The sequence below is a fragment of the Balaenoptera borealis genome (genome assembly GCF_965194805.1).
Source record: "Balaenoptera borealis genome assembly, chromosome: 1".
Taxonomy (NCBI): Eukaryota; Metazoa; Chordata; class Mammalia; order Artiodactyla; family Balaenopteridae; genus Balaenoptera; species Balaenoptera borealis.
In genome coordinates, this window is record NC_138860.1 from 175324241 (window position 1) to 175336704 (window position 12464).

General features: G+C 48.8%; 1 protein-coding gene across 9 annotated transcripts in view; it reads right to left on the reverse strand.

Moving 5' to 3' along the window:
* GRHL3 (grainyhead like transcription factor 3) overlaps nt 1–9053 on the reverse strand; it is a 35003-nt gene extending 25950 nt beyond the window's left edge. For 2 of the 9 annotated variants that reach the window (XM_082342335.1, XM_082342331.1), the window contains exon 1: nt 8891–9051. In XM_082342335.1, coding sequence (XP_082198461.1) covers nt 8891–8907 — 17 coding nt within the window. In that variant the 5' untranslated portion in view covers nt 8908–9051. The other 7 variants (XM_082342333.1, XM_082342332.1, XR_014231585.1 and 4 more) reach the window with 6 other exon arrangements.
* Between the last annotated feature and the right edge of the window lie 3411 nt (nt 9054–12464).

Genomic DNA, 12464 nt, shown 5'->3' on the forward strand with positions numbered 1-12464 from the left:
GAGCTATCAGTTATCTTACCCTATTCAAAAGTTAATTTTTAGAAGACAATGATAAAGTCACATCAGAAACGAAAGGACAGGCAATGTTTGCTGTTCATTTGGGGGGTTCTTCTGGTCTACAGTGGTCTCCAATCCATCCTGTTGGGATCCCAAAGTCTGATTCCTTGATACACAGCAGTTACCATACCTCAAGAATTTACCATAGGCAGATACTGTTCCACCTATTATTCTGCATCATCATATCTACTCTGCACAATAGGTTTAGGGGAAGTTGAGACTCAGGTGATATTACCTGCTCAAGGTCACTCAGCTAGTAAGTGGCAGAGGCTCACCTTGAACCTGGACTTGTTGGACTCCAAGATGCAGCTCCTAACCCCATGCTAGTCTCCTTTTAAATGCCTCTTTTATTCTGGCAATTCCCCTCCCCTGGAATAAACTGAACCAATCCTCCACTGCAAGACAGAAAGGGATTTGCCACCCACACAAGTCAAGAGGGACTAAGTGGGGAAGCGTGATGAGTGGAAGAGTTTCTGGCCAGGCGCTGGGAGCTCTAGAGTCCTGGTTCCCAAGTATGCTACCAATCAGTGTCACGTTCCAAGACTAAGCATTTGGCTTCTAGAAAGTCTTGGCTATGGATAAGGTTAGTTAGCATTGACTCAGTGCCAAATACTGATCCAAAAACTTTTGGCTCCCTGTTCTCTTAAAGATTAGAATTGAGAGTTGAGGGCCCAGTGGGTGAGGATGTGAAAAGTGTTCCAGGAAGGAGTGAGCCCTACTAATGGGAGACAGAGCCAGAACAAAGAGGGGAAACCAGCTGACTGCAACCTATGCGGTCACCTTCCCCGAGGGCCCCCACAAACTCTCTGTTGGTGTCCCTGTCCAAGGCCAAACTCCTCAGCCATCAGAAGGTGAAAGGGGAACCGGGGAGGAGGGTATAGGGAGAGGAAGTGGCTCTGGGCAGCCTTCTAGCCATCAGGTCTCCACCAGGCCGCAGAACAGAAGAATCTGTAGCACCATGGGATGAAGAGCAACAGGGTCATAGCCTGACAGACCCGAGTAACTGTGTGTCCTTGGGTTAGGTACTTAGCCCCTCCAAGCCTATTTCCTTATCTGTTAAATGGGTCTATTGAGCATCTTCTGTGTGCCAGTCAGGGACTCTTCTAGGCACTGGGGAATCAGCCAAGAACAAGACAGATAAGGCTCTTCTCCCTTTGGAATTTGCAATCTAATTGGGGAAGACTGACCGTAAACAAGTAGATAAATGAGTTAATTTTAGTTAGTGATAAGTGCTGTGAAGAAAATTAGAGCACAGTCACGTGATGGAGTTACCAGGGCTGGCTACTTTAGAGTGGGGATAATCTCATGGGTTGCTGGGAGAATTAAGTACGTTAACATAAGAAATGTGTTTGGCCCAGAGCCTGCCAGAGAATCATCGCTTAGTAAATAATTGGCATCATCACCGTCATCATCATCATGATCATCATCTTCTTAGAAACCCCAAATGAAAGTAAAGTGGAGACTCTGCCTGAGGTTCTTAAACTAACATCCTCTCCAAGCCTCCTGTTTGTGAACCAGGTTCCACATCAAAAACAAAAGAGACACTGTAATAACCCCTTGCCTTGACTTTCACATTCATTATCTCTTGGAGCCTCCCGACATATATGACGTGTTATTATCTCTACTTTACAGACCAGGAAATAGACAAGGGAAAGAGACGTTAGGTGACCTGTTCCAGGGGACTGGCTGAGGGAGTTACAAAGCCAGGCTCCTGGAATCTAATTCCATGACTAGTCACTTTTCCACCAACCACTAGTTTCCAAGAAGGGATGTAGAAGAGAGGGGAAAAAACAATAAATCTGGGTGGCATCCATCCACCTAACCATCTACGCTTCATTTTAATAAATATTTATCAATATTTATTATACTATGTGCCAGGCTTTGTCCTAGGCGGGCAAGACAACAAGATCCCTACTGTCATAGAGGTTGCATTTTAGTGGCAGGCAAGACAGACATGACCACAAAAACAAATGGACAGATACTTTCAGGTGAAGAAAGCTATGAAGGAAAAGAAGCAGGAGGACTTCTGACCTGCCTAAACTTTGGGGAATGGCTAGATGTTGGCTGAGAAGAGGGGTGGAGGGGGAGAGGGGCGTGAAGATGGGTGGGGAGGATCCTGGACTTTCCAGGTGAAAGGCAAGACAAAGGCATAAGCCTGGGACAGCTCCCAGAGCTTGTCTGCCTACTGTGTGACAGGTGTGAGCCAGGTTTTTTGCATATGTTGCCTTGTTTCAAGGAAGGCCAGCCCATTAAGAAGGAAACTCAAGTCTGAGATTTGATAATCCCTCACATTTGCATAGCGTGTTATATTTTTCAACATGCTTCTCATACATTTGTCATCACCTCTGATCCTGCAACGCCCCTGTAAGGTAGGGAGAGAAGGTATGACTATCCCCATTTGATAGCAGGATAGAATGAGCCACAGAGAAGGCCACTGGTTTGCCTAAGGCCACCCAGCTGGCATCTCATGGTGCCAGGCCTAGAACAGAGGTCTCTGTCTTCCATCATCAAGAACCTTCACAAGGCTGCCTCCTCAGAAGCCTGGAGTGGTGAAGTGCCTAGAGTGGTGAAGTAGGGTTTCATCCCAAGTCCTTTCAGACCCTAATGCTCACTGCATTCTGGCCGAGCCACTTAAAACTCCCAGTGAGAGTAAGTGAATGTGTCTCAGCCATTAGTTGAGATTTTTTGGGTTCCAGTTAGGGTGCAAAGAGACTTCAGAAATCAAGTCTATCTCTTTTTTTTTAGTTTTGTTTGTTTTGGCTGCGTCACGCAGCTTATGGGCTCTTAGTTCCCCGACCAGGGATCGAGCATAGGCCCTCAGCATTGAAAGAGCCGAGTCCTAACCACTGGACCGCCAGAGAATTCCCTAGAAATCTAGTCTCTGGGAGCAGGTGTGACTTGCCTAAGGACACACAGCACAGAGCAGGATTGGGATCAAGTCTCCTAGCTTCCTGTCCAGTACTCAGCTCAATCACTACCTTATCTCAAAGGCATTTCAGTAATTCAGAGATGGAAAAGTAAGGCCTCTGACTCAATCTTACAGATGGGGGAAGAAAACTCACCACCAAGGGGGCAGCCTCAAACCCCACCAGAGGAGGTGCCTGACACAGGACAGATCCAGTGATCTGGGCCCCACTTCCCTCCAGCCTGAGGAGGAAGAGTTCCAGGGGCTGCCTGAGCTGGGTGTTGACACCCAGATACACCCCATGACTTGTCAAACTCTGTTGTGAGCCACCCAGCCTCATCAGCAGTGATCAATCACATTCACTAATTACCCACAGGGAGGCCCTGCCACAGCTGCTCATGGAGGAATCATTTTTCAGTCATCCCCATGGAAGGTGTTCCCTGGGCATGACAGGAGCGCTCCGGGGTTGTTGTGCTTGACAGTGGCCCATCTGGTTTCTGGATGCACAGGTTGTGAAATGTGCCTTATCACATGCTGGGGCTCACTTGGGGGCCTCAGCTGGGAAATGGCAGCGCCTAGGGCATGGCTCTATAATAACTCCAGTTTGAATGAGGCAGTGTGAACTAATAGTTACAGGGTGGGCCCCAGAGCTATGCTGATCTGGGTTCCAGTTTCAGCTCTGCTATTACTAGCTGTGTGACTTTATGCAACTTGACCTCTCTGTGCCTCAATTTTCTGACCCGTAAAAAAATGGGGGAAGATGAGAGCACTAACCTCACAGAGTTATGATAGCTATTGTTCACTGAGGGCTTACTAAGTGCCAGGTGCTGGCCCAACAATTTCTAGTCATCATTTTGTTTAATCTTGAGAACTTTGTGAAGTATTACTGTTGGAAAATGCAATGGGATAATGGAGGCAAAGTGATGAGCACAATGCCAGCACATAATAACGTGAACTATTACTACTAATACTCACTTTGTGGGGTAGCCCCCAGAAAATTGCATGACAACTCACAGCCTCACTTTCTCCTTCTACTAGTGGCAGAAGGAGACCTGATGCTTGGAGATTCCCAGATAAAGAGGGGCAAGCATTGCCAGCTTCATCATCTGGATCCAGGTGGGCAAGTTAACTGAGAGCCGTCAGGCTCCAGCCAAAGCCTCTAGCTGCATGTAAATTAATCATATGCCATTTTCTAATTATACCAGAAACTCACTTTCTCCCCTTTGAAAATTCCTTCCTTTTCTTTCATGCTATATTCTCCTCTTGGTTTCCTGTCCAATTTTCCTATTTTTTTCCTCTTTTGTTCAATTGAGATGTGAAAGAAGTTGCAATCTACCTCTAGACCCAGGGCACCACATCCTTTCATTCATTCATTCACTCTGCTGAATAGACCCTGTGCTGGGTACTGGGACACAAAGGTAAATATCATGCTGTCCCCACCCTCAAAAGTTCCCAATTCTTGCTGACCTCCTAGGAAGGCCCAGTGAAATAACATCAAACGTTTGTGAGAGAATTTCCCTTCAAGATTTTCACTAGATCAGTTGCTCTGACCTTTTTAAGGAGGCAAAAGGAATAGAAGAAGGGGGCAGCCAGCCAGGATTATTTGCTCCATTTTACAAATGGAAACGCTGAGTTCCAGAAAGGGGAGGGAAGACAAGGGAAGGAAAGGAGCTAAGTTATTTTATGTGTCAGGCCTTGTGCCTTTTCGTTCTCATACATGCCGTGAGGTGGGTGTTATCACCATTTTACATATGCAGAAACTGACACTTACACAGCTCAGAGAGCTCACTTACAGAGTTAAGGAGCTCATCCAAAAGTCACCCAGTCCGTACATGGCAGAGCTGGGCTCAAACACAGGTGTGACCCCATAGCAAAGCTCTCGGCCTGCTGACTCAGCTACTACACTGTAGGTCAGCGGTGGATCTGGGAATCTCCTGCCTTCCAATCCTCTGGCAGGTCTTCTAGGCCGATGTTTCTTAAATTTGAACATGCATCAGAATCACCTGGAGGGCCTGTTAAAACACATATTGCTGAACCCCACCCCCAGAGTTTCTGATTCAGTAGGTCTGGGGTGGGGCTGAGAATTTGCATTTCTAAGGAGTTCCCGGGTAATGATGCTGAGGATGCTGGTCCAAGGACCACACTTCGAGAACACCGTTTTTTCTTTAATTAGGGGAACCAACAATTCTCTCTTTTAAAAATAATGACTCTCTTTCCTTCCTTGCCTCATTTCAAAAGTAACACAGATTTGTAAAACACAATATATAAAATATGGAACATATAGAAAAATTAGAAGCAGAGGCTAGAATTCACCTGCATTCCTCTGCTCAGAAATAAGTACTGTTAGCAGTCTGGCATATCTCCTAGTCTTTTTTCAACATCTGTGCTGGTAGGAAGCAGGGTAGCACATTGGTGTGGGCATCCTTTTGGCCCCTGGTAAGATCTCAGCTCTTCAGCGAGATGTCTTTTGGCCCCTGGTAAGATCTCAGCTCTTCAGCGAGGTGTTGGGAAGATATTGCCTGGGGCAAGCTGAAATCCCCTCATCCTTATATTTATACTCCCATCCTTCAGTGGATTGCTGGGAGGGTTACAGGATAAATACTTGATGTATTTATCAAGTACCGGACACTGTGTCCGATGTGGAGTCAGCGCTCAAGTAAAGGCTTGGCTGTTATTTTTGTTTTAACCGAAGGGCGCTTCGGGTATGTTACTTGTGTTTTCAGCCCTGCGGCCCTTCCTCCCCCTCCTCCTCCTCTTTGTGGAGCCCTGAAGACCCTGTTGGCTCCAGGCACCGACCGGGCCTCCTGGGCGAGGGTAGCGGGCCGAGTGGCAGGGACCGCCGCCGTTTGGGTCGTCGAGGGGCCTCTCGGACTGTGGGTCCAGTCCGCCTGTTCTACAGCCCGGCCTTAACGAGGATTTTTAACTTTTCATTCACCAGCAGCGTAGCTCCGACTTTTAATAACACACCTCGTGCACGACAAAAATTTGCTCCTGGCAATCATGGTTTCGACCACAAAACCACAGCGGGAGGCGTTCCTAGTTAACTCTTTCGGCGCTGCAGGCAGTCTGCAGCTCAGCGCTCCCGGAGCTTGGGTGGAGCGGTGGATGGGTAGGGTGCCCCTCCCACCCTCCGCTTCGGCTCTCCAAGATTTCGGGGAGGAAGATGATTCCAGACGGCGGCTGGGGGCCCAGATTGCGGGCCGAGCTGGGCTGCAGAGGGGGATCCTGGCGCGCCTCGCTCACTTCCCTCTCTCTCCTCCATTCGATAGATCTACTACGTGCTGATCACTTAATCTTAATTCCCTCACATCCTCGACGGGCTGGACGGGACAGCGCGGGCCGGCCGGGCACCCAGTAGGCCCTCGCGCACTCTAAAGATGGGACTCCAAACATGGCGGCCGGCCTGGGGCCCCTCGCCCGCTCTGGAAGCTCTTTTCCCGCGAGAAGTGGGCGTCCAGCAGCGACTTCCTGCGCCCTCGCCGCCCCAGGATCCCTTGCGACCGGCTCTAGCCCCCGAGGCGCCGAGAACAGCGGGACGATGGCACCGGAGGTTTGCGGAGTCCTGGAGGGTGGCAGATGCTCCCAGCCCGACCACATAAAAGTCCCGGGCGCTCCACCCGCCAGCTGCCTCGAGCTGGCTTTTAACTCCACCACCTTGGCCTCCATGCTCTTCAAGTGCCGGCCTTCGAAGTGGCCTAGTAATAGGGCTCACGTTTATGGAGCTTCTCCTCCGGGCCGGCTGGCCTACATACGGGAGCTCACTGTTTCCCTGACCAGGTGGGTGTTTATAGTCCTTATTGGACAGAGGAGGAAACTGAGGGTCAGGGAGGAGAAGCAGATTCACCAGGATCCTGAAGTTGCTAAGTGGCAGAATTTAGAGTCATGTGCAAGTCCGGCTTTTCCTACTACACCGAGGCCCAGCAAGAGGTGGTCATTCTGTCGGGATCAGAATGGATGCTAGGACCAGTCCTCTTAACTCTACACGTTTGGGGGGAATGCAGCAGCAGCAGGAGCTCAAAACTTGCAAGCCAAGCAGCGGATTCCACCCCTCAACCCCCCTTATCAGTAAAGGCACTTGAGCCCCCAGGCACTGAGACGCTGTCATTGTAATCTTTAGTGGTGACTTCAGAGTCTGCCAGCAATTACACAGCAGGCACAGGTTCCCCTCACCCCACCCCAACCGGAGAAGCCTCTACTGTCAGGAGTTCTGACTTCAAACTCAAATCATTAAGGAGGAGAAATGCAGGAAACCTTTTTGTTTAAGTAACCCAGCTTCAGGACATTTACCCCCTAAGGGGCACCAATGAATACATTTCTGTCTGCAGCCTCTGCTGTTTCAACCAACAGATCTGACTGGGATGGAGACACATCAGAAGATGTTTTTTGTTTTCAAAGTATGGAAAAATAGAAAGCAAGAGGTTCAGAAATGCTCACTGATTGGTTATTTCTGTATGAAGTAACAAGGCTATTTTAGATTGCTCCTTACCAGCCTTTAAGTCAATTGCTTGTCTAAAGTTACTGGATACCCCAACAGCTCCATTAAGTGGGTCCCAATATGGCCACAATTTACAGATGAGGAAACTGACATTCAGACAGGTGAAGTGACTTGGCCAAGGTCACACAGCTAATTAGTGGCAGCTGGAACTTGAACCCAGGTGTTGGCTCCACTGCCCCTGTTCTTATCCTAGTTGTTAACACGTTATCAGCCCCAGGGAGCCCATTCAAGAGAAATTCGATGCCCAGTTATTGTACCATGAACATAGTTAGCTAACCCCAGAGAATCCAAGAGCTGACTGGTATCATGGAAACTTGTCTGCAGTCAGGACCCACCAACTGCTCTACTCTCAGGTCTTCAAGTTCTTAAAACAGTCTATTAAGGAGTAGCTAGAAAAAAAAGATTGTTCAATCCTTGACTCTGCCTACTCACCTCTGAGGGTGGCAGGAAGAGGATAGTCTGTATTTTAGAAGCCTGGCTTCTGCCAGCTTCCCAAACCCAGGCTACAGCAGCCCAGAATCCCAGCCTCATCCCACCTTCTCTGAGGTCTGGACCCCAAGCCAGGGGTCCATGGTGAAAGTCATCATCAGCCAGCGGGGATTCTAAATCCCAGATATGGGCAGGAAGGCACCTGTGTCCTGTCAGGCAATAGAGATGACCTCACTGAAAACCACATCTCAGCCTCCTCAGCCTTAGAACCGCCTCTGAGTGAAATCAACCACATTTTATTGAATTCATCTTCAGACTTTGGCTCTGTGCTAAGCATTTTACAGCCTTTATCACACTTAATTCTCTCAAGAATCCTACAAAACATTCTTGTACCCATTTTCTAGATGAGGAAAATGAAGCGCAGGTCAGTTGAATGACTTGCCCAAATCAAGATCTCACAGCCCATGAGGAATGGAGCCTGGATTTGAACCTAGGTCAAGCTGACTAAAGAGTGCACATGTTTAACCAGCAACTTCACCTTCCCACTTGGGACTGTTCCAACCCAACAAACAAGTCCCTTTAGAGAAACCCAACTCTCTGCCTAAGACAGTTCTTAGAACCACCTCAAAGAAGTTCCTTTTGGCAAGAAGATAGAAAGCCTAGATGGGATTGGAGCTGTCTCTGATTTCCAAGGCCCCCTTCACAGTATCAGAAAGTGGTGCTGAAAGCCTTCACAGTTTCAGTCCTGTGTTTCCCTACCCGGCTCGAAACTGCTCAGCAGAGAGAGAAAGGGGGAAAAAAATTATTTTCCCAGGGAAACACTCAGCTCTAGCTTGAGACGGGGCTTGCCTCAGCACGCCAAGATGAGATCGTCAGCCCATTCATTTGCCCTTACAAATTGCTCTGTGAATCTTGGCGCCAGCCTCCCTGCTCTTTCCCCTTCTAGAAACCCCATCCAGCCTCCATGCTCACAGCGCGCCAGGCATCCACCGGTGTTTACTCACTCAAGTTCATTCGACATCTTCCTGCTCCCAGGCTCCCAGGCTTGACGGATGGATCGGCACCGGGCACCGAGGCTCTGCTGACCGCTCGTCTCTAATTCTTGCCTGACACAGACATTCCCTACCCAGGGAAGTGTTTGATTTATGTTGAGGTTTCAGTGTCGGGATTCTGCTGACAGGTAGGTTCCCGGCAGCTCTGGCGCTGATTGGCTACAGGTACAGGTGCCGGCGACAGCAGGTATACCTCAACAGGTGCAGCTGTTAACTCTTGGCCTGCCGAGCTGGGGGCGGAGCCATGGGTGGAGCTAGCCAATTCCTTCCTTGGTGAGGGGGTGGGGGGTGGAGATTAAGGAGGAGGGAGGAGAAAAAAATGTTGGAGAGAAGATAGCCAGAGGAAAAGTACAGGGACAAACAGATACTTGGCTGCAGGAAATCTCGATTCCTCTTTCTAGTTAGATAAGATGTTCCGGGGCATCGTGGATGCCCCGGAACATCCCCCCACCCCCGCTAATTCCTTGGGCCCCTCCGCTACCCAGCATCAACTACTTCACAGCCACCGGGGAATTCTCAAAGGAGTGAGCAGATCTTCCCCTGTGGGTCTCTGTAGAAGTTCCCTTTCTTTTTCCTAGAGCTTCCCTTTAAGATAACGACATCTTATTTCTGAATAGTCTTCTACAGTTATTCGGGTGATTTCTTTTGACTTTCACAGTGACCCACTGTGGTAGCTGTTATTATCACGCTCTCTTCCTCCCCAATACACGCACTTCACAGGTGAGGAAATGGAAGCCAGAGAGGTAACGTGACTTGCCCAAGGGCATGAGCTAGTGAGTGTCAGAGCCCAGATCTGAATCTTCAGTCATCCCACTGCAAATTTGGCTTTCCCTTTGAGCTGAAGTCAGTGGCCACAATTCAGCAGACATTTATTGAGCACCTGTGGTGTGCCAGGCCCTACTCTGGGTTCTGAGGTGACAGAGGCCAAAAAGACAGGGTCACTGCTCTTAGAGGAGTTTATAGTCTGGGGGGGGGGGGTTGTAGGTGGCAGGGGGGTGGGGCAGTAGGGTGGGAGGCAGCCTGTTATTTGGTGTGATACAGATCTGAATGAGGGGTGAGCAAACCACATACCTCCGGCCAGCACAGAAGGGATGGAAAAGTCGAAGTTGGTCACCTCCAAAGCCTTAGCTCGCCAGTCATTGCACAAACTCTAATAAGTGCTTCGTTCTGTGTTGGAAAGGCAGGAGAAATCAGATGCCCGTTAGACTAAGTAATTGTGGAATAATTGCCATGAGCTGTCTCCTGTAAAAAACAAGGTTGGTAAACCCAGAAGATCCACAAACACAAACAGGAGAATGCTAGAGCTTTTTTTTAGAGCTTCCACCAGGATTAATTTGAAATTGAATCTAAGCCAATCTTGGTATCTTTTGTTTCTCCTCTCTCTCTTTCTGTTCTCCCCCCACCCCACCCCCCTTTTGGCAAATTATCTCTTTGCTCTGTGTGCCTGGGAGCCTCACCTTGGCCCACTCCTTCCTCTCTCAGGGAAAGGCGGGGTTTCAGCTACTCCTGCCAATTTGATGGAGGTTTTCAAGGTAAAGTAAGGATCCAGAGGAGCCCCCTTGGGGTGCAGTCAGGCCTATGGAAAGGGGGTACCGGGTTTGAGAACTGTCAGAGGTTGGTTTCTCACTGGAGGCTGTGTTGGGGATAGCCAAGGGGGTCCTGACAAATAATAGTAAATAATAATAATAATTGCTAATGCAGCCACCTCCTCAGAGCAGGCCTCTCCTGCCACCCTTGTTAAAGTAGACCTTCCGTCACTGTATCCCACCACTTAATTTTGGTTCTCTGCAAATCCCTTATGACTTTCGGACATGTTTCTAGTTGTTTATTGTCTTTCTCCCCTTCTTCTAGAGTGTGAACTCCATAAGAGCAGAGACCTTGTCTGTCTTGTTCACTGTTGTATCTTCAGCGCCTTCCACAGTGTCTGGCACGTGGTGGGCGCTCAGTGTACCGTGTGCGTCAGGCATTATGCTAAGCCTTTACATACATTGTCTCATCTGATCCTTACAACCACCCTATGCAATGGGCACTTCTGTTATGCTTGTTTTAGAGATGAGGAAACTGAGATACGAAGTGATTAAATAAGTTACTTAAGCTGCAGGGCCTGGGAGTGGTCGAGCTAGAGCTGGGATCTGATCTGACAGCAGAGCCTGGGTACCCAAGCACTCGACAGGGGTTATTGGTGGCAGGAGGGCCATTTGGTGCCAGTTGTAACTGCAAAGCTTACTATAGCCCAAAGGATGGCACACTTGTCTGTGTACCTGTCCGCCCACCTCCTGAAAGGCTGTGGAGTTTCTGTCAGCTGTGTTGCAACTCACAGGTAAAGGGCCGTGGGGGTGACTCATGCTGGCTGGGCTCAGGTGGAGGCTGGGATTCCAGGCAGCGTGTCTGTGCTCGCTGGGCTCTTTAAAATGGGTCCTTTCCCTCTACCTCTGGATCTTGCGTCTTTAATCACCCGCACCCATCTGCAGAGATCAGCAGAGGCCCAAATCATGGGGCAGAGGGTTTCTATGTCTCCACACATGGAAGGCTCCAGAAGGCACCCTGGATGAGATGGAGGGACTAGTGGTCTGGGATAGGTAGGCAGGGTACCATGAGCCAGTTTATAAGGTCACCAGACCCCTCCAGCAGGAGCTAAGCCTCCCAATATGGAGGTACTGGCTGTTGTAGGCCTTCGTTGAAAGCCGCCAAGGTTTTAGACACTACCCAGGCTTTGCTCCCGCTCTTGCCCCGCTCCTTCTCCTCTGTAGCATGGGCGTGGCCAGGGCTTGGCTGGGCTGCCGTCTCTTCCCCTTCTCAGATTGGCCCAGTTCTTGGTTTCTTGGCAGAGGAGATTGAAAACAGAGATTATCCAATCATATGTGACATAATAATTATATTCACAATAATAGTAAATAATGATGGCTGCTATTTATTTCATGTTTGTATTTTGCAAACACAGTGCTAAGAGTTACCTGTGTCATCTGATAGTATTGCTCTGAGACTGGCAGACCTGGGTTGAAATCCCAGCCCAGCCACTTACTGGCTGTGTGATGTTGGGCAAGTGACTTAAGCTTTCTGAGCCTGTTTCCTCACCTGTAAATGGTTATAAAAATAGTATCCCCCTCATAGGCTTATTGTGAGAGTTAAATGAGATGATGTATGTGAAGTGCCTTGTGCAGCGCCTGGCACAGAGCACTCAGTAATTGTTAGGAAAGCTTTTTTTCCCTCATTTAATTCTCATTTAAACCCAGTGAGGAAGCTGTTACCTCACTTCACAGGCAGAGAGACTGAGACTCAGAGGGGTTAAATGATTTGGCAAAAGGCAAAAGCTAATTAAGTGAAAGAGTTGAGATTTGAACCCACATCTTTCTACCTCCACTCTTGTAGAACTAGACTAAGTTAGGAATTATCCTGGGTTCAAGTTCTGCCCAACCACTGGCTGCTTGCCAGCTTGTGTGACTGGGTAAATCTCTTTTCTCAGAGCCTTGGTTTCCCTCTCTATAAGACAAGATGAGTGAATCACTGTAAGGGCAGAGGTACATAC